Source organism: Diadema setosum, chromosome 13 (genome assembly GCF_964275005.1).
Source record: "Diadema setosum chromosome 13, eeDiaSeto1, whole genome shotgun sequence".
NCBI lineage: Eukaryota > Metazoa > Echinodermata > Echinoidea > Diadematoida > Diadematidae > Diadema > Diadema setosum.
The window spans coordinates 10,095,852-10,117,532 of record NC_092697.1 but is presented as its reverse complement, the minus strand read 5'-3'; the positions used below and the strand labels follow the sequence as shown (position 1 = coordinate 10,117,532).

The window sequence follows — 21,681 nt, the reverse complement described above, 5'->3', positions numbered from 1 at the left end:
GTAAAAAAAGAAAAAAAAAAGGTTTCCAGCCTCACGTGCTTATTGAAGCGTGACTGAAATGTCAGGTGGTCACTGATATGCGTGTGGGTATTAGCACGATATAAAAAAAGCATCATACAGTTGATTTCAATGCGCAAAGTTATCGCTATTCTTACTGCACAATTTAGATTGTTAGTTTTCTTTGTTTTAAATGTGCTCATTCAACCGTGAAATTACGTGAATTGTGTGTAAAAACTGTTCAACACACGAATTCAATCTCGATTGATTGAAATTACAAGAAACATGTCAAATCGGCCATTTTGGTAATTTTCACCCAGTGCTCACTCAACCGTGAAATTTTGTGTACAAGTCACATGGTACGATAAGAAGCACATAAATTAAGCGTTGCATGCCTTTTTATCCTGAAAAATGGAAATTTGTTCAGATATCACCAAATCAAAGTTGCAAGATTGGGCTTGTGAACTTCAAAAATGACCATTTGGACTTTAAGTCATGCTCACTCAAGCGTGACCAAGTGATATTCACTAAATTTCACATGAAAGGTAGCTGAGAAATACAGCTACATGATCCTGTATTCAGATTTCCTCAAAAGTTCCCGATTCAAATTACAGAGGTTTGTTTTGGGGGAACTTACTTTTTGTTTAGTGTTTATATGCTTGATCACAATTTGAGAAATGCCATTGAATGGAATATTCACAAAGTTGGAAGAGGTAAATGTGTTCATATCTGAAAAGGAGCAAAGAAAACTCTTGCGTCCCTCATTACATTTTTTCCTTTTTTTATTTGGGGGGGGGGTTTAGGCAAACACAAACTTGGCAGCTTTCTAAGTTTTTACACTCTCTATTAAATTTCGCTAAAATAACATGGCAGTGCACCATACTATGGGACCGTGCATCACAAAACCAACAAGAAGACCCACGACCAGATTTTATGTGAGTACTCAAAGTGGATGAAAATTAAACTTTTTGCATTTTCTGAAATATTCTACTTCTAAACTTTTAATATTTGGAGTCATAAAACGAATGGAACATCGTCTTTCTATTGAAGTATTTCATGAATACTCTCTAGTCTGACGTAAGCTTTCCCAGATTAACGGACACTGAGCACATAAAACTCTGTACATACTCATCGCTTTCAACCCTGGTGATTTTAGAAAGGATGTATGTTGCGGCACGAATTGTCGCCCTGGCACAGGACGACAATTTGTGCAGGGAGTGACGGCATCTGCACAATTCGTCGCCTGGCGACAAATTTTGCTGCTCTTGCAGTTCCCAATTTTTGACCTTAATGGCGACAACTTGTGCAGGTAAAAATGAAACGTAGCTGCACAAATTATCGCCGGTCGTTGTCTTCAAGCTGCAAAAGATAATGCTAAGATGCCCTACGAATTATATGGTTGGGGTGGGTGTACTTGTGTTATGCTTTGGTGGGGCCTGTATGACTGGTAAATGTTAAGTGTATGTGTGTGTGTGGGGGGGGGGTGCATGGTATGTGCTGTGTATGGTGTGTACGTGCGTATAATCGTATGTGACGTGCTTATGCGTGTGCGCATAGTTGTGTGTGTGTGTTTGGAGTTTCATATGTGGAATCTGTGTGTATATATGAAGGGTTTGTTTGCAAAAACCGATAAGTCCATTTTTGAAGATTTTGAAGTACGATCTCTGTCATAAAGTACAAAATAATACCTTTTAAATGATATATTGTTCACTACATATAAAGCTATATTTTTGAAGATATGGTCAAAAGAAGCAAAAATTTTCTTATTATTCTCTTTATTTTTCTTGACCTTTAATCGCAAATATCTCCATTTGGCAAATATGGACTTATCGGTTTTTGCAAACAAACTCTTCATATGATGGTTGTATAGTGGCAGTGGTTTATTTGTCTGTGTGCATACGTGTGCGTGTGTGCGTACATGTGTGTGTGCTTGTATTTGGATATTTGTGTGTTTGTATGTGTTTAGTGCGTATGTGTGTACTGTGTATGGTGTGTGTGTGTGTTCGTGTTATGAGTATCGTGGTCTTTTTTTGTACGGGTTTATGAGTGGTGTGTATGTGTAGGGGTACACATAGCCTGTGGTTAGTGTGTGCGTGTTTCAGAGACTCCAACCCCCAGCACCTTTTGATCTGGAGATTCTCCCGCCTGAAACCCCTAGCAAACGGGAGACTCCAAGTTGATGTGCGCGAAGCGCGAAATTCCTTGCGGCCGGGGTCCAGTCTAGGGTTCTAGATGCTCTCTCGTGCTATCTAAGGCTTACTTTTCAACATACGATATGGCAATAAGTAAGAAATCCTTTCCAACGGGAGGCACAGAGCCAGGGCGGGAGAAATCAAATCTCAAGCGGGAGAACGGGAGATTTTGCAAAAATGGGCTTTCGGCGGGAGATCTCCAGTCGAAAGCGGGAGAGTTGGAGTCTCTGGTGTTTGGTGGAGTCTCTGTGTTGGTGGTGGTGGTTCTCTCTCTCTCTCTCTCTCTGCATGCGCGTGTTACGTATGTATGGATGTGTATGTAAGTGTGTATGTATGTATGCATGTATTTGCGTATGTATGCGTGTATGTGTGTGTGTATACATGTGTGTGCGGGGTTTTTTTTGTCTGTCCGTAACGTTACAAAAAACTTGAATAACTCTGTACCCAGGGCTTCAATTTCAATCAAACTTGGAGGGAAGGGCGGTTATACAAAGTTCACAATATACCAAACAGGAAGGTCGCCTCAAGGTCAAAGGTCACAGGCAGGGGTCAATGATAATTTTTTATGCCACGTTTTTATCATGATTCATAACACCATACACACACGGACTCACACACAAACAGACATCCCTCACGCACGCACACACACACACACACACACGCGAGCCCACATACACACACACATTTCCCTTACACTCTCCCATCATCCACCCACCAACCCACATCCACCCACTCCAGACAAAAGGACACTCAAATTACACACTTCCTCGAATGACTTTTTACATGACTTCTTTGCATGGAAGTAGCCATGTAATTTATGTCTTGGTATTCCAATGCCTATGTCAAGAATGATATTACCCCCTAAATATGCCTTGAGGACAGGCGACAATTTCTGCTGTCAGCTCTCTACATAATTTGTCGCCGGTTTCAGGGGGCGACAATTTGTGCCGCAACAGAATGTACTACTGTATGGCATTGAAAGTGTGCTAACCTAACCTGTTCCATGGTGAATTCTGAAACCATCATAGACGGATTGATATACAGGCTATTAGAACCAAACATCCTGTTCTTTGTTCCATTCGTTGCGCAGAGCAATGCCGAGTGAAATCATAAAGCACTTGAATAACCCAAAACTTCAAAGACTACATACTTCCGAAAGAAATTTCGTCAGAGAGTGTACTTTCTGTCCATAGTTAAGATGGGTTAGAATAGTCTATCTGTATTGAGTTATGTCTTTTCAAGGCTTTTAATCTCCTTTTTTAGTATCAATTCTTAACTACATATTCATAGAAAGATGTCGACTTTTCTGAACGTTTTGCCATATATGGACAAACAATAACCTTACCTGCCACGTGACAGTTATCTGCCCTGCCGTACATTTATTCACGGCTTCTACTGAAGAAGGGCCTTCTGGAGCTGAAGGAAGTTAAAAAAATATGAGATACAATGTGTATTTCTTTTTCATAAATGCAGTGCATACAAATAATGAGCTTATTTCCGTGTAATTTCATCTAAACTGTTTTCACAAATCTTTCCTGGCAGATCTCTTTTAACCTGGCCAGGAAAAAAAATAATTAACTTCTCTTTGTGTAAGACAGTAGGTCGATCTCGTTGTCGGGATTTAGAAAACCTGTTCAGTGAATTTTTCTTTGTATTTGGTCCTGATAGGTAGAAGTATACTGATTAAATCTTCAAGAGGCAAAAATTCTTCTGGCTAAAATATTATGTTCAGCTTTAACTTTATCTAACCATAAGTCCTCCTCAGATGTTCCTTATTGTTCCGTATATACGAACGTGTCTGTTCTCTCCTTCTTCTGCATTCTTACCGGTAGTATTATTTATGATTCTTTTTTTTTTTGCATCATATTCAGTCCAGATTGTATTTCATCATTACTCTTACACCATGAAATCCAGTTTGCTTGCGTCCACGATGGAAGTCCTGCAGTTTCTTTTTTTTTTCTTTTGTTCTTTTTATTTTCTTTTTTTTTCCTTCCCAATTTGATTTCATGTCAGTTGACATAAAAAGTGGTCCATGTTATTTTGTTTTATATCGGTTTGTAGCTTAATGCAGTAAGAATGGTGCAAGGGGTGGTCTTTGTCCCAGGCATAAATGATAATCAAAATCGGAAATCTTTAAAGGCCAACTACCTTTATTGTCTAGTTCTTCACTACCAGTGGACATACTCGCCTGAACTCATGGCTGAAAAAAAAAAAAGACAATTTACCGAAAGTATAGAGTGATCTTTGAACTTGGCAAATATTTTACCCAATTAAATCAGTGCATCGCCATATTTCCTACATTAGACTCACGGGAGCAGAGTGTCCTGCCTTCTACCTCCATTTTATTCCCGATTCCACCAACACCTGGTCTCTCAGCTGAAACAGCAAAAAGGTAGTCTGTGTCTGGTGTCAAATTAGTGATAGTTTCTGAGGGTGCCAGCCTTTCTGTTCTCAGCTCAAACCGAATGAAGTCACCAGGGTTGCTCTTCTCTTTGTAGTACACCTGGTATCCAGACAGTGGAGGATCACCAACATCTGTCTCTTCATTCCAGGCATCCCAGGCGAGGGTTACCGAGTTGTCGGTGGCCGTATCCACCACGGGGTAACTTGGCAGTTGTGGTAACACTAGCATAGTGTTATCAGAAATGTAAAAACATGACAGTAAGTTTCCAGCTTGTTGTTCAATTCCTTCAAATTTCTATAGAGGCAAATTACATCAAAAACAGCACGTACACAGGATGGAACAATACAAACAATGGAAGAATTAAGATTTACGTTTAAGACATATTAAGTTAAGGTATAAGTATCAAATATTAAGATGCAAACATGAAACCGAATGTTCAGTTCCTCCTTGTAGTTGTGAAATGTGACACATGGAAACTGAAAGTGGAACTTTTTTTCTACAGAACTTAACAGCAACTGCATTTATATATGAGGATTATTTCTAATATACAGACATTCTTTGAGATCATGTGTCGTCTCCCAACTCAGGAGCATATTTTAGATCATAAATTCATGATTAACGTATCGTAAACATTTATACATTGAGAATACTGACCATAAAATCCGTCAGCTGTGATTTCTTGGCTAGTGAAAGTAATGACGTCTGACATCATACATCGAAATTTTTCCCCATCTTGGACATCCGCTACGATAAAGCTAGCAGTGTATCCATTTGTGGTACTTGCAGAACTCCATGTAATGCCTGTCTCATGAAATGGCTCATCACTGTGCTTTCTCTGAAGCTTCACAATGGGATCAGCAGTCGACAAAAAACTGCTTCCAAATGAGGAGCAGCTCACCATTACTGGGTACCCTTGGTTTGGTTTCCTGTAGTTGACTGTTACAGTCCCTAAATTAAACAGGTGGGTGGTAGGGGGCAAGAAACGTATTTTTCTTGTACATACTGTATATACCAAAAACAAAACAAAACAAAACTGAATTTATCACATGGGAATATTTCTATTCAAGAAGTGTACGGTAGCAACTGGTGAAAATGAATCGCTTTGCCATTCATTTGTGTCTTTTTAACTCCATCACAACAACATTACACAATGATGTAGAAAAACGTGAAGCTACTTAGTATCTAATTCTGTTGTGGATAATGATTCAACCGAAGGAGAATGTCAAATCATGATTACATGTCATCATGCATGTACCTTAGTTGGTTCTGCTTGGATAGGTGCTCCTGAACAAATACAGGTTAATCTTCCTCCTCGATACAATAAACTGGGAGTAATTGTCGGGAGGTGGCAGCTCCCTGGTAATTATAGTCAATTATGAGAATCTCTCTAAAGGGTTCATATTATTAAATGAACATGCACAGTCCAAAGCATTGGTGAGGTATACACCCAATATTCTTAATGCGTTTTTACATCTAGTCCTGGTCATTTTGGTATCAAAGTTATGGCATAAAGGGAGGCATCCGGCTTGTTTAATCAGTCATTATTCGAGTAAAAATAAAACAAAGGGTAACGACAAAATAACGAACTAAAACTATATTTATATTCGAAACCACGTAGTTTGAAAATTTACAAATGATTTGAAAGATACCCAAATATACTAGTCTACCTGTACAATATGGTCCATATTTTCCCACGATGCATTCTTCATTTGGTGACATACGAGAAAAAGATTACACAAGTTAAAAAGGTGCAGGATTAAAACAATACAAAGGTAGTTGAGACAGAGATATACTATCGTAAAGTACTATTTCGTTTAATGCATTGTCGGATACTGGAGAATAATACGTTTACGGGTCGGATATAGGCCTACTTCAAACGAATCAATTCGTAGGATGAGAGCATATTCTAAACTAATATGAGTATATCTTCATGAAAATAAATACTGAATAGGTCCAACTCTTGACAGTAACATTTTCCCGTCATCTTCGGAGACTTGTAAAAAAATACCGAGGGAAAGGTTTTTTTTTTTTCTTAATGTAAGCCTTTAACCTCAACCTGGTAAACCTCAGTAGTCAAATTCCTCAGATTCAAGATCTTAATACTTCCGTTGTATCCCACTCATGTTGGACGTGTAAGTCTTCTTACAAGAGGAATAAAAATCATCAAGCTATACAAAGCGTAAGCGCGGCATCCCGTTTTAGGAAATAGACTTCTACATGATAAAACAGCAATCCTTACCTTGACAGTTTGGGCCTGTCCATCCCGGCTGACACTCAGTTGAACTCCCTGTGCAAGCTCCAGTATATGAATCACATTCGCCCGACACACAGTGACAGGTTTGGGTACAGCTGGCTCCAAACTCATTGATACCACACTCTAATTTAACGACACGGGTACACCACTGAACTTCTTGATCTATATTTGCATAATTGAATCACTTCTTCAATGTCACTTCCGAAAGTATCAGAGATTATGATTTTAATTTTTTATTTTGAATGTGTCATATTCAATGTTTTGCATACCTTTTACACTCTTTTCCTCTGGTTTGCTTTCACGAACCCACAATTAATGATTGAAATGTTGCAGAAAGACGTCTCATTCTTTGGAAAGTTCACCAATATCGTTGTGGTAATATACTAATCAATCAGTAGATGTAATATTTAACACATATTTGCATATAAAGAGTGTTTTTGAATATATATATATATATATATATATATATATATATATGGGTGAAAACGTTGAACGATGTACAATTGGCCATTTTCGGGCTTTGCGACATTCAAACCCTTGTAAAATTGTCACCTGTGGGTGTTTTTCATAGTTTTATGTATCATTTGGTAGGGGAGGGTTGTGCCTTTCAGAAAATATACACATTGTATCGTTGTTACCGCATTTCCTTAAAAAATAATGCCCTAAAGCTGAAAAAATTGACAAAAATACATATTTTATGAAAAAATACCAGAATCAGACGTCCCAATTTTTGTTCTTATCCAATTCTACAGCTTTGTTTTTCCTTGTGAGTAAGCCCACATACTCCAACTATTTAATCAAGTACTTCTGCCATGAACGTGTTTATTATTTATCTTATCAGGAACTTTTGAATTCACTCATGTCTGAAAAAGAACGTCTCTGAATGAATTATCTTTTCCTTGACGCAAAAACTCCAGGATAAATATGAAAACATGTAAGGCCATATTTATTTAGCGTCTTATCCATACTACCATTCCATCAAAATTTGTGAGTGAGCTGTATAAAATAATCGCGTGGTAGCTCATTAAAGAAAATTATACTGAATAACCATCAGAGATGTTCGATTGGTTAATGGTGTCATTAATGAAAGTTGATTATGCTTGAGATAAAAACTGGTGATCAGTACGTCAGTGTGAGCCAGGCGATTATGATGATTGGCAACAAGAGCAACATACTGTCCATAAAAATGAGTTCTGGTTGAAAATCCAAATTGGCAAACGTCTCTGATCAAAGCGAATGTCTCTGATTGAAAATCTCTAAAGGGATATTCCCTCATCTGACACACACCGCGTGATACTTTATTTGCGCGCTTATATTACGCACTGACGCGCCATCCTGGAATCGAGTCGGCATAATTCAACAACGGAAATGCCCACAAATCCTAAAAATGTGAGTAATAACAAAAACTTTCCTGGTGTTTGTGCCGATTTATAACAGTTATCATTCCGTAGATTTGCCAATTAGTATTATCTGTGAAATTATGTATTTTAACCTTTGGATTAGAAATAAATTAAAGAAGGATAGACAGTAAATATGTAAGATTCTACATGAAGATCAAAGACCGCACGTCTCTGAGCAAAATGAAAAACGTCTCTGATAATTACTGTTTCATGAAATAAAGACATCCATTCTACAAATTATGAGAACATTAAAGTAAAATAAGGTCTGGATGGGTGCGGATAGTATTATAGGAACAAGAAGAACAAAGTTTACACGGGCGTGTTATAATATTAAGAAAAATGAAGCTTCCTGAAAGATGTTGAAAATATGTAGAAGAGTTTCAAATTTAAGGTTTTCTGTTGATTGAGCAAGTGTAAACACATTGCCTGGACAGAAACTGTGTTTTATGACTAGTAATAGGTCAGTAGTCTATAATTATAATGTAGTAGTCACTTTGAATTACGTATTTTTTGTGAGAGAAGCAGAAATGTAAGAAAAACAGGTTTAGGTCAGGGACGTTCTCTGAACAAATAAGATCTGTTCTCAAACCAATATTAATGACCCATCATGGCGAATTGCTGCCCACGTTTGAAGCACATAGGTTCCTCAATCCAAATATAATGCTAATATCTTGTAAAAATCAAACCCATTAAGTACTGATAAGCAAAGATGTTTACGTCAGAGACGTTATACGGGACGTTTCACATATTTTCGACTACTACAATTTGGAGTAGATCTTTCATTATTCCACAGTAGATGGCCCTCGTATACATACATTGTTCTAGGTAATTTGCGCAATCTAAAAACAATGTTGATTTTATAATTTTGATCAGAGACGTTCATTTTGTGCGTACATTGCTCCAGTGCATGGCAAGTTAACTTTAATATCATTTTTACTCTATTTTTTTTTCTTACAGCAAGATGGGAAGACCGGATGGATTGTAAACACTCCTAATATCCTGTTTAGGATTTTTAGTCTCAGTCATGTTCATGGAGCGTTCCAGACCACGGCCGTGGTACTGGCAAGACCGGACGGATATCTTTGAGGTGCCATCTGTTTACACAATAATGACTTTCCCAACCCCGGTTTCAGGTGTCGCAAGCGACACAGTCGATACTATGCACTGATTGAGGACATTGAATACCAAATAAAGGAGAAATTCAGTTCAATGTTATAATGCCGACTCCGTTTTTAATGCACGTCACTACATTTGCTTTTGAGCCTGTGAAATTTGAGGCTTATACGCTAAGAAGTAAAGGTTCAAATAATTTGCACCCAATTTGAAACAATGGCAGGACACACTTGAACCCTTAATTATGTTTAATTGCACCCTTACTTAACTGCCTTTTTGAATTTTTGCCAATTTCTGCAAATAAGGTTTTTGAACAGTGGATAAGAATATGCAAATGAGTGAGCTAACCATGTCATAACCTCTCCATTTTCCATTGATCGTGTACAAAAAATAACGAAAATTTAATGTTTCTGGCATTGAAATCTGAAACATAATGCTATTCCTGGTTGATTACCTTCGGAATAGTGATCAGTTACATATATACCCGGATTTAAGCCTGGGGCATAATTATGTTTGAATGAAAAACTGGAAATTTCAAAATATTATGTTCAAATGTTATGGCAAGTTGTGAGGGGATGACATGCTCATTTTGCCATTTGCAGATTCATAATGACCATTCAAAAACTGTTTACTGAAGAACTAGCGAAACTTCAAAATGTCACAACCTTCTCATTTTTGTGGAGCCCGTATGATTTTCTTTCTTATCAGCGAATAACTTTATACATTTGGGCTGAATTTCCCCTTTAATGAAGCTTTTTCCTTTGGAAGTAAGGTGAAATATTCTAGTGATATTTTTGAGGTTTGTAAGCCAAATACATGAGAAAAGGAAAAATACTAACGTCTGTGATGAAACAAGAAAACGTCTATTAAGAATGTCCCTTATATTAAGAAAAATGAAGCTTCCTGAAAGATGTTGAAAATATGTAGAAGAGTTTCAAATTTAAGGTTTTCTGTTGATTGAGCAAGTGTAAACACATTGCCTGGACAGAAACTGTGTTTTATGACTAGTAATAGGTCAGTAGTCTATAATTATAATGTAGTAGTCACTTTGAATTACGTATTTTTTGTGAGAGAAGCAGAAATGTAAGAAAAACAGGTTTAGGTCAGGGACGTTCTCTGAACAAATAAGATCTGTTCTCAAACCAATATTAATGACCCATCATGGCGAATTGCTGCCCACGTTTGAAGCACATAGGTTCCTCAATCCAAATATAATGCTAATATCTTGTAAAAATCAAACCCATTAAGTACTGATAAGCAAAGATGTTTACGTCAGAGACGTTATACGGGACGTTTCACATATTTTCGACTACTACAATTTGGAGTAGATCTTTCATTATTCCACAGTAGATGGCCCTCGTATACATACATTGTTCTAGGTAATTTGCGCAATCTAAAAACAATGTTGATTTTATAATTTTGATCAGAGACGTTCATTTTGTGCGTACATTGCTCCAGTGCATGGCAAGTTAACTTTAATATCATTTTTACTCTATTTGTTTTTCTTACAGCAAGATGGGAAGACCGGATGGATTGTAAACACTCCTAATATCCTGTTTAGGATTTTTAGTCTCAGTCATGTTCATGGAGCGTTCCAGACCACGGCCGTGGTACTGGCAAGACCGGACGGATATCTTTGAGGTGCCATCTGTTTACACAATAATGACTTTCCCAACCCCGGTTTCAGGTGTTGCAAGCGACACAGTCGATACTATGCACTGATTGAGGACATTGAATACCAAATAAAGGAGAAATTCAGTTCAATGTTATAATGCCGACTCCGTTTTTAATGCACGTCACTACATTTGCTTTTGAGCCTGTGAAATTTGAGGCTTATACGCTAAGAAGTAAAGGTTCAAATAATTTGCACCCAATTTGAAACAATGGCAGGACACACTTGAACCCTTAATTATGTTTAATTGCACCCTTACTTAACTGCCTTTTTGAATTTTTGCCAATTTCTGCAAATAAGGTTTTTGAACAGTGGATAAGAATATGCAAATGAGTGAGCTAACCATGTCATAACCTCTCCATTTTCCATTGATCGTGTACAAAAAATAACGAAAATTTAATGTTTCTGGCATTGAAATCTGAAACATAATGCTATTCCTGGTTGATTACCTTCGGAATAGTGATCAGTTACATATATACCCGGATTTAAGCCTGGGGCATAATTATGTTTGAATGAAAAACTGGAAATTTCAAAATATTATGTTCAAATGTTATGGCAAGTTGTGAGGGGATGACATGCTCATTTTGCCATTTGCAGATTCATAATGACCATTCAAAAACTGTTTACTGAAGAACTAGCGAAACTTCAAAATGTCACAACCTTCTCATTTTTGTGGAGCCCGTATGATTTTCTTTCTTATCAGCGAATAACTTTATACATTTGGGCTGAATTTCCCCTTTAATGAAGCTTTTTCCTTTGGAAGTAAGGTGAAATATTCTAGTGATATTTTTGAGGTATGTAAGCCAAATACATGAGAAAAGGAAAAATACTAACGTCTGTGATGAAACAAGAAAACGTCTATTAAGAATGTCCCTTATATTAAGAAAAATGAAGCTTCCTGAAAGATGTTGAAAATATGTAGAAGAGTTTCAAATTTAAGGTTTTCTGTTGATTGAGCAAGTGTAAACACATTGCCTGGACAGAAACTGTGTTTTATGACTAGTAATAGGTCAGTAGTCTATAATTATAATGTAGTAGTCACTTTGAATTACGTATTTTTTGTGAGAGAAGCAGAAATGTAAGAAAAACAGGTTTAGGTCAGGGACGTTCTCTGAACAAATAAGATCTGTTCTCAAACCAATATTAATGACCCATCATGGCGAATTGCTGCCCACGTTTGAAGCACATAGGTTCCTCAATCCAAATATAATGCTAATATCTTGTAAAAATCAAACCCATTAAGTACTGATAAGCAAAGATGTTTACGTCAGAGACGTTATACGGGACGTTTCACATATTTTCGACTACTACAATTTGGAGTAGATCTTTCATTATTCCACAGTAGATGGCCCTCGTATACATACATTGTTCTAGGTAATTTGCGCAATCTAAAAACAATGTTGATTTTATAATTTTGATCAGAGACGTTCATTTTGTGCGTACATTGCTCCAGTGCATGGCAAGTTAACTTTAATATCATTTTTACTCTATTTTTTTTTCTTACAGCAAGATGGGAAGACCGGATGGATTGTAAACACTCCTAATATCCTGTTTAGGATTTTTAGTCTCAGTCATGTTCATGGAGCGTTCCAGACCACGGCCGTGGTACTGGCAAGACCGGACGGATATCTTTGAGGTGCCATCTGTTTACACAATAATGACTTTCCCAACCCCGGTTTCAGGTGTCGCAAGCGACACAGTCGATACTATGCACTGATTGAGGACATTGAATACCAAATAAAGGAGAAATTCAGTTCAATGTTATAATGCCGACTCCGTTTTTAATGCACGTCACTACATTTGCTTTTGAGCCTGTGAAATTTGAGGCTTATACGCTAAGAAGTAAAGGTTCAAATAATTTGCACCCAATTTGAAACAATGGCAGGACACACTTGAACCCTTAATTATGTTTAATTGCACCCTTACTTAACTGCCTTTTTGAATTTTTGCCAATTTCTGCAAATAAGGTTTTTGAACAGTGGATAAGAATATGCAAATGAGTGAGCTAACCATGTCATAACCTCTCCATTTTCCATTGATCGTGTACAAAAAATAACGAAAATTTAATGTTTCTGGCATTGAAATCTGAAACATAATGCTATTCCTGGTTGATTACCTTCGGAATAGTGATCAGTTACATATATACCCGGATTTAAGCCTGGGGCATAATTATGTTTGAATGAAAAACTGGAAATTTCAAAATATTATGTTCAAATGTTATGGCAAGTTGTGAGGGGATGACATGCTCATTTTGCCATTTGCAGATTCATAATGACCATTCAAAAACTGTTTACTGAAGAACTAGCGAAACTTCAAAATGTCACAACCTTCTCATTTTTGTGGAGCCCGTATGATTTTCTTTCTTATCAGCGAATAACTTTATACATTTGGGCTGAATTTCCCCTTTAATGAAGCTTTTTCCTTTGGAAGTAAGGTGAAATATTCTAGTGATATTTTTGAGGTATGTAAGCCAAATACATGAGAAAAGGAAAAATACTAACGTCTGTGATGAAACAAGAAAACGTCTATTAAGAATGTCCCTTATATTAAGAAAAATGAAGCTTCCTGAAAGATGTTGAAAATATGTAGAAGAGTTTCAAATTTAAGGTTTTCTGTTGATTGAGCAAGTGTAAACACATTGCCTGGACAGAAACTGTGTTTTATGACTAGTAATAGGTCAGTAGTCTATAATTATAATGTAGTAGTCACTTTGAATTACGTATTTTTTGTGAGAGAAGCAGAAATGTAAGAAAAACAGGTTTAGGTCAGGGACGTTCTCTGAACAAATAAGATCTGTTCTCAAACCAATATTAATGACCCATCATGGCGAATTGCTGCCCACGTTTGAAGCACATAGGTTCCTCAATCCAAATATAATGCTAATATCTTGTAAAAATCAAACCCATTAAGTACTGATAAGCAAAGATGTTTACGTCAGAGACGTTATACGGGACGTTTCACATATTTTCGACTACTACAATTTGGAGTAGATCTTTCATTATTCCACAGTAGATGGCCCTCGTATACATACATTGTTCTAGGTAATTTGCGCAATCTAAAAACAATGTTGATTTTATAATTTTGATCAGAGACGTTCATTTTGTGCGTACATTGCTCCAGTGCATGGCAAGTTAACTTTAATATCATTTTTACTCTATTTTTTTTTCTTACAGCAAGATGGGAAGACCGGATGGATTGTAAACACTCCTAATATCCTGTTTAGGATTTTTAGTCTCAGTCATGTTCATGGAGCGTTCCAGACCACGGCCGTGGTACTGGCAAGACCGGACGGATATCTTTGAGGTGCCATCTGTTTACACAATAATGACTTTCCCAACCCCGGTTTCAGGTGTCGCAAGCGACACAGTCGATACTATGCACTGATTGAGGACATTGAATACCAAATAAAGGAGAAATTCAGTTCAATGTTATAATGCCGACTCCGTTTTTAATGCACGTCACTACATTTGCTTTTGAGCCTGTGAAATTTGAGGCTTATACGCTAAGAAGTAAAGGTTCAAATAATTTGCACCCAATTTGAAACAATGGCAGGACACACTTGAACCCTTAATTATGTTTAATTGCACCCTTACTTAACTGCCTTTTTGAATTTTTGCCAATTTCTGCAAATAAGGTTTTTGAACAGTGGATAAGAATATGCAAATGAGTGAGCTAACCATGTCATAACCTCTCCATTTTCCATTGATCGTGTACAAAAAATAACGAAAATTTAATGTTTCTGGCATTGAAATCTGAAACATAATGCTATTCCTGGTTGATTACCTTCGGAATAGTGATCAGTTACATATATACCCGGATTTAAGCCTGGGGCATAATTATGTTTGAATGAAAAACTGGAAATTTCAAAATATTATGTTCAAATGTTATGGCAAGTTGTGAGGGGATGACATGCTCATTTTGCCATTTGCAGATTCATAATGACCATTCAAAAACTGTTTACTGAAGAACTAGCGAAACTTCAAAATGTCACAACCTTCTCATTTTTGTGGAGCCCGTATGATTTTCTTTCTTATCAGCGAATAACTTTATACATTTGGGCTGAATTTCCCCTTTAATGAAGCTTTTTCCTTTGGAAGTAAGGTGAAATATTCTAGTGATATTTTTGAGGTATGTAAGCCAAATACATGAGAAAAGGAAAAATACTAACGTCTGTGATGAAACAAGAAAACGTCTATTAAGAATGTCCCTTATATTAAGAAAAATGAAGCTTCCTGAAAGATGTTGAAAATATGTAGAAGAGTTTCAAATTTAAGGTTTTCTGTTGATTGAGCAAGTGTAAACACATTGCCTGGACAGAAACTGTGTTTTATGACTAGTAATAGGTCAGTAGTCTATAATTATAATGTAGTAGTCACTTTGAATTACGTATTTTTTGTGAGAGAAGCAGAAATGTAAGAAAAACAGGTTTAGGTCAGGGACGTTCTCTGAACAAATAAGATCTGTTCTCAAACCAATATTAATGACCCATCATGGCGAATTGCTGCCCACGTTTGAAGCACATAGGTTCCTCAATCCAAATATAATGCTAATATCTTGTAAAAATCAAACCCATTAAGTACTGATAAGCAAAGATGTTTACGTCAGAGACGTTATACGGGACGTTTCACATATTTTCGACTACTACAATTTGGAGTAGATCTTTCATTATTCCACAGTAGATGGCCCTCGTATACATACATTGTTCTAGGTAATTTGCGCAATCTAAAAACAATGTTGATTTTATAATTTTGATCAGAGACGTTCATTTTGTGCGTACATTGCTCCAGTGCATGGCAAGTTAACTTTAATATCATTTTTACTCTATTTTTTTTTCTTACAGCAAGATGGGAAGACCGGATGAATTGTAAACACTCCTAATATCCTGTTTAGGATTTTTAGTCTCAGTCATGTTCATGGAGCGTTCCAGACCACGGCCGTGGTACTGGCAAGACCGGACGGATATCTTTGAGGTGCCATCTGTTTACACAATAATGACTTTCCCAACCCCGGTTTCAGGTGTCGCAAGCGACACAGTCGATACTATGCACTGATTGAGGACATTGAATACCAAATAAAGGAGAAATTCAGTTCAATGTTATAATGCCGAGTCCGTTTTTAATGCACGTCACTACATTTGCTTTTGAGCCTGTGAAATTTGAGGCTTATACGCTAAGAAGTAAAGGTTCAAATAATTTGCACCCAATTTGAAACAATGGCAGGACACACTTGAACCCTTAATTATGTTTAATTGCACCCTTACTTAACTGCCTTTTTGAATTTTTGCCAATTTCTGCAAATAAGGTTTTTGAACAGTGGATAAGAATATGCAAATGAGTGAGCTAACCATGTCATAACCTCTCCATTTTCCATTGATCGTGTACAAAAAATAACGAAAATTTAATGTTTCTGGCATTGAAATCTGAAACATAATGCTATTCCTGGTTGATTACCTTCGGAATAGTGATCAGTTACATATATACCCGGATTTAAGCCTGGGGCATAATTATGTTTGAATGAAAAACTGGAAATTTCAAAATATTATGTTCAAATGTTATGGCAAGTTGTGAGGGGATGACATGCTCATTTTGCCATTTGCAGATTCATAATGACCATTCAAAAACTGTTTACTGAAGAACTAGCGAAACTTCAAAATGTCACAACCTTCTCATTTTTGTGGAGCCCGTATGATTTTCTTTCTTATCAGCGAATAACTTTATACATTTGGGCTGAATTTCCCCTTTAATGAAGCTTTTTCCTTTGGAAGTAAGGTGAAATATTCTAGTGATATTTTTGAGGTATGTAAGCCAAATACATGAGAAAAGGAAAAATACTAACGTCTGTGATGAAACAAGAAAACGTCTATTAAGAATGTCCCTTATATTAAGAAAAATGAAGCTTCCTGAAAGATGTTGAAAATATGTAGAAGAGTTTCAAATTTAAGGTTTTCTGTTGATTGAGCAAGTGTAAACACATTGCCTGGACAGAAACTGTGTTTTATGACTAGTAATAGGTCAGTAGTCTATAATTATGATGTAGTAGTCACTTTGAATTACGTATTTTTTGTGAGAGAAGCAGAAATGTAAGAAAAACAGGTTTAGGTCAGGGACGTTCTCTGAACAAATAAGATCTGTTCTCAAACCAATATTAATGACCCATCATGGCGAATTGCTGCCCGCGTTTGAAGCACATAGGTTCCTCAATCCAAATATAATGCTAATATCTTGTAAAAATCAAACCCATTAAGTACTGATAAGCAAAGATGTTTACGTCAGAGACGTTATACGGGACGTTTCACATATTTTCAACTACTACAATTTGGAGTAGATCTTTCATTATTCCACAGTAGATGGCCCTCGTATACATACATTGTTCTAGGTAATTTGCGCAATCTAAAAACAATGTTGATTTTATAATTTTGATCAGAGACGTTCATTTTGTGCGTACATTGCTCCAGTGCATGGCAAGTTAACTTTAATATCATTTTTACTCTATTTTTTTTTTTCTTACAGCAAGATGGGAAGACCGGATGAATTGTAAACACTCCTAATATCCTGTTTAGGATTTTTAGTCTCAGTCATGTTCATGGAGCGTTCCAGACCACGGCCGTGGTACTGGCAAGACCGGACGGATATCTTTGAGGTGCCATCTGTTTACACAATAATGACTTTCCCAACCCCGGTTTCAGGTGTCGCAAGCGACACAGTCGATACTATGCACTGATTGAGGACATTGAATACCAAATAAAGGAGAAATTCAGTTCAATGTTATAATGCCGACTCCGTTTTTAATGCACGTCACTACATTTGCTTTTGAGCCTGTGAAATTTGAGGCTTATACGCTAAGAAGTAAAGGTTCAAATAATTTGCACCCAATTTGAAACAATGGCAGGACACACTTGAACCCTTAATTATGTTTAATTGCACCCTTACTTAACTGCCTTTTTGAATTTTTGCCAATTTCTGCAAATAAGGTTTTTGAACAGTGGATAAGAATATGCAAATGAGTGAGCTAACCATGTCATAACCTCTCCATTTTCCATTGATCGTGTACAAAAAATAACGAAAATTTAATGTTTCTGGCATTGAAATCTGAAACATAATGCCATTCCTGGTTGATTACCTTCGGAATAGTGATCAGTTACATATATACCCGGATTTAAGCCTGGGGCATAATTATGTTTGAATGAAAAACTGGAAATTTCAAAATATTATGTTCAAATGTTATGGCAAGTTGTGAGGGGATGACATGCTCATTTTGCCATTTGCAGATTCATAATGACCATTCAAAAACTGTTTACTGAAGAACTAGCGAAACTTCAAAATGTCACAACCTTCTCATTTTTGTGGAGCCCGTATGATTTTCTTTCTTATCAGCGAATAACTTTATACATTTGGGCTGAATTTCCCCTTTAATGAAGCTTTTTCCTTTGGAAGTAAGGTGAAATATTCTAGTGATATTTTTGAGGTTTGTAAGCCAAATACATGAGAAAAGGAAAAATACTAACGTCTGTGATGAAACAAGAAAACGTCTATTAAGAATGTCCCTTACCTAGTTTCCACTATGAACACTATAATGCATCGCCTTTGAGTTGAAGGAAGAAGGATTAATAATCCCCTAACGATGTGACAGATAAAATTTGATATTGTTATGTTATCATTGTCAACCTCTTGAAAGAGGTTTTCAGTTCACTTTTGGTCAACAAACAGTTGCTATACCATACTGTCGATATTCTTTTGAGTTTGGTGTTGTGGCAAGTGCATTACATTGTTTACGATTTATATCTGCCATAGTATGAAAAAAAAAAGCGCAGCGAAATTTGATGCTTCTAGGATAACCAAAGGTTAATTACAGCTTTCTGAGACGACATCATAACAGTGGCCCAGGTACGGTCCCTAATGAAAATCCAAACTGGCTTATACTCATACAATCATATTTTAGACTAAGGGGTCAAATTAAATTAGTATCAATAAATTTGTGTTTACCTTTGTTATAGATTTGGACTACAATTGAAAGCAAACATATACAAAATTGATAGCGTGTGGGCACACCTGCATAATACACCTGAAGGTAAAATGCAAAGTAGTGGTCATCATAAACAAAAACAATTCTCGACATTTAGGCCTAGGTAAATGATTTCTCAATCAATGTGGAATGTCCAGTTGTGAGCATCTTTTAAAATAGGGAGTTTGATGTTTAATTTTAGTGATAACTTACAGCCGAAACGTCCCTGATGGAAAAGCAAATGTCTCTGATATAAATGAGTAATTAGGTAATGTAGTTGAAATTGCAAATTTTTCATGTAATTTTGTTGTCTGTCATTAAAAGGTGTTGTAAGACCTGAATAATATATCAAGAACAGGCTTGTTTTTGATTTTTGGTGCAGAAATCGAAATTCCTCTTACAATTTGGAGATTCGTAGTTACAATCAGTTAGTATGAAAAATAATTCAAGTTGAAATTACCATTCTGAATTGTTGACAAAAGATTAACATGTGTTTAATAAAGGAAAATGTTGTTTGCTCACAAAACTCTTAAATATGGATCAAAGGACATCATTTGTATTGCCTATGTCTGAGGAACGTCTACGAGTGAAACCAGAACGTCTCTGATCAAAACATGGCTTACTTCCAGCGTCTGTATAGGGCTTTTATGGTGATTTGATCAAACGAAATGCACCAAATTCATTATTAGTATCTACTGAACATTAACATTTAAACGAATGAGACCCCTGCTACATGTTTTGTTCAACTGAGATGAAAGTGAAGATAAGAATATGAAAATCTCTGCTTAAATGACAAAAACTCCGCTTTTTCTTCAACTTCCATGTGTATTAGCTTTTGTAAACTTCACAGGAGGTAAACAATATTTTAGGAACAAATTAACACAGTCTTCGAAAGTATGAACAAGATTAAACTATCTTCATTTGAATGTTTTTTCACCCTTCATTTGAATTTTCACTAAAACGATGTTTATTTTAGTCAGAGACGTTCGCCATTATGTCACAGTTCTATTTAACCTTGAATAAAAACAACACCCTTGGAGATATCCCAGTATAATTAGGTTTGCAAGAAAGCTGACAATAATGACATTTCACTGAGATGTATCTATATCAATGAGTCACATGTTTTAATTTTGACCCCTGATTTGCCCAATTGTACATCGTTCAACGTTTTCACCCATATATATATATATATAATATATATAATTATGAATGTTTACACATAGAATATACCACATGCATACATGTATATACACATTATACACATAAAATAATGTGTGTGCATATATATATATATATATATGTGTGTGTGTGTGTGTGTGTGTGTGTGTTTGTACTTGTCTAGGACCACACCCTTTAGAGCATTATGATTACGACAGTTTCGATTTCCAAGACACTTGTACAAACGTTTTATACTTGTGCTTTTCCCAAAGTACCTCTCTCTTCTCAGATTAAAAGGACGCGGCTAACCATTTGTCTCGGCTTTGTAAGATGTAATAAATCATTTTAACACGTTTGTGATTAACTGCAAATGGTTAAGACCATCTGTCTATTGTTGTACAAAAAACTAAAACTGGACTTGAACTCGTCGCTGGGACGAGTTAGGTGATACGCCGCAAAAAGCACAAATCAAAGGGACTCGGACTAACGATACTACAGAATTGTTATCAAGAAGTCGTCATCTTGAAAAATAATCAATTTATCTGGTCTAAATGTGTGCAAATATTTTGAGCAACAGGGTGTGTATTTACGGTTATACAGTAATAAGTATTCTTCATTTTGACCCTAATTTGCATATTGAAAATGGCGTCTGATCAAGACGTCGCTATCTTATGACATGATCAGGGTACCATACTTCACATTCTTGTGTTCATAATATGGGGGAGGTCATGTATTTCCTAAGACACACACTAATACACATTGTGTATTCTACAATACAGAAAACAATTTGCATGGCCAAAATTCCATTTGACTAAGAGGTCTTTTTGTTATAGAATGATCCAAGTAGCATTGTCTATACGTGTGCAAAGTATGGGAGCAATAGACCATATACTAGTACTTTCCCTGATACTGATTAAAGAGATTTAAGAAATTTAGATTTGACCCTAATTTACGTATTCAAGATGGCGTCTGATGAAGACATCGCCATTTATGAAATGATCCAGGTAACATGGTCTACATGTGTCCAAAATATGGCGGGCATAGAGCATATATTTCCACAGTGGCATGCTAATTATTCTCCAATACAGAAATAAGCATGGTTGACCTTTGACCCCAGTTTACCCAGCCAAGATTGCAGCTGACCAAGAAGTCGTTATTTTATAAAATGATCCGAGTATCATGGTTTGATTGTGTGCAAAATATGGTGGCGATAGAGCATATGCTTTTTAAAATATATACACAGACTAAAGTATTTTTGACTTTAACCCTAATTTACATATCGCAAGTTGGCGTCTGATCAAAAATTTGTTATTTTATAAAATGCATGTGACGTAGTCTACCAGTCTAGAAAATTTGGGGGTGACAGCGCCTCACATTCTCAAGCTATACCAGCTACACGATACAAATCGATCAACAGCTCATTCAATCGAAGCCGAAGTATCAATTTTAACCATATTTTTAGACATGATCCCGTCATCCAGTCAAAACAC

At 36.4% G+C, this 21,681-nt stretch overlaps 1 protein-coding gene across 1 annotated transcript in view; it reads right to left on the bottom strand.

Moving 5' to 3' along the window:
• LOC140237165 (angiopoietin-1 receptor-like) overlaps window positions 1–21,681 on the bottom strand; it is a 33,458-nt gene that overhangs the window by 2,924 nt on the left and 8,853 nt on the right. Inside the window, 5 exon segments of the mRNA XM_072317107.1 lie at window positions 3,535–3,605; window positions 4,500–4,814; window positions 5,308–5,541; window positions 6,261–6,296; window positions 6,833–6,970. Coding sequence (XP_072173208.1) covers window positions 3,535–3,605; window positions 4,500–4,814; window positions 5,308–5,541; window positions 6,261–6,296; window positions 6,833–6,970 — 794 coding nt within the window.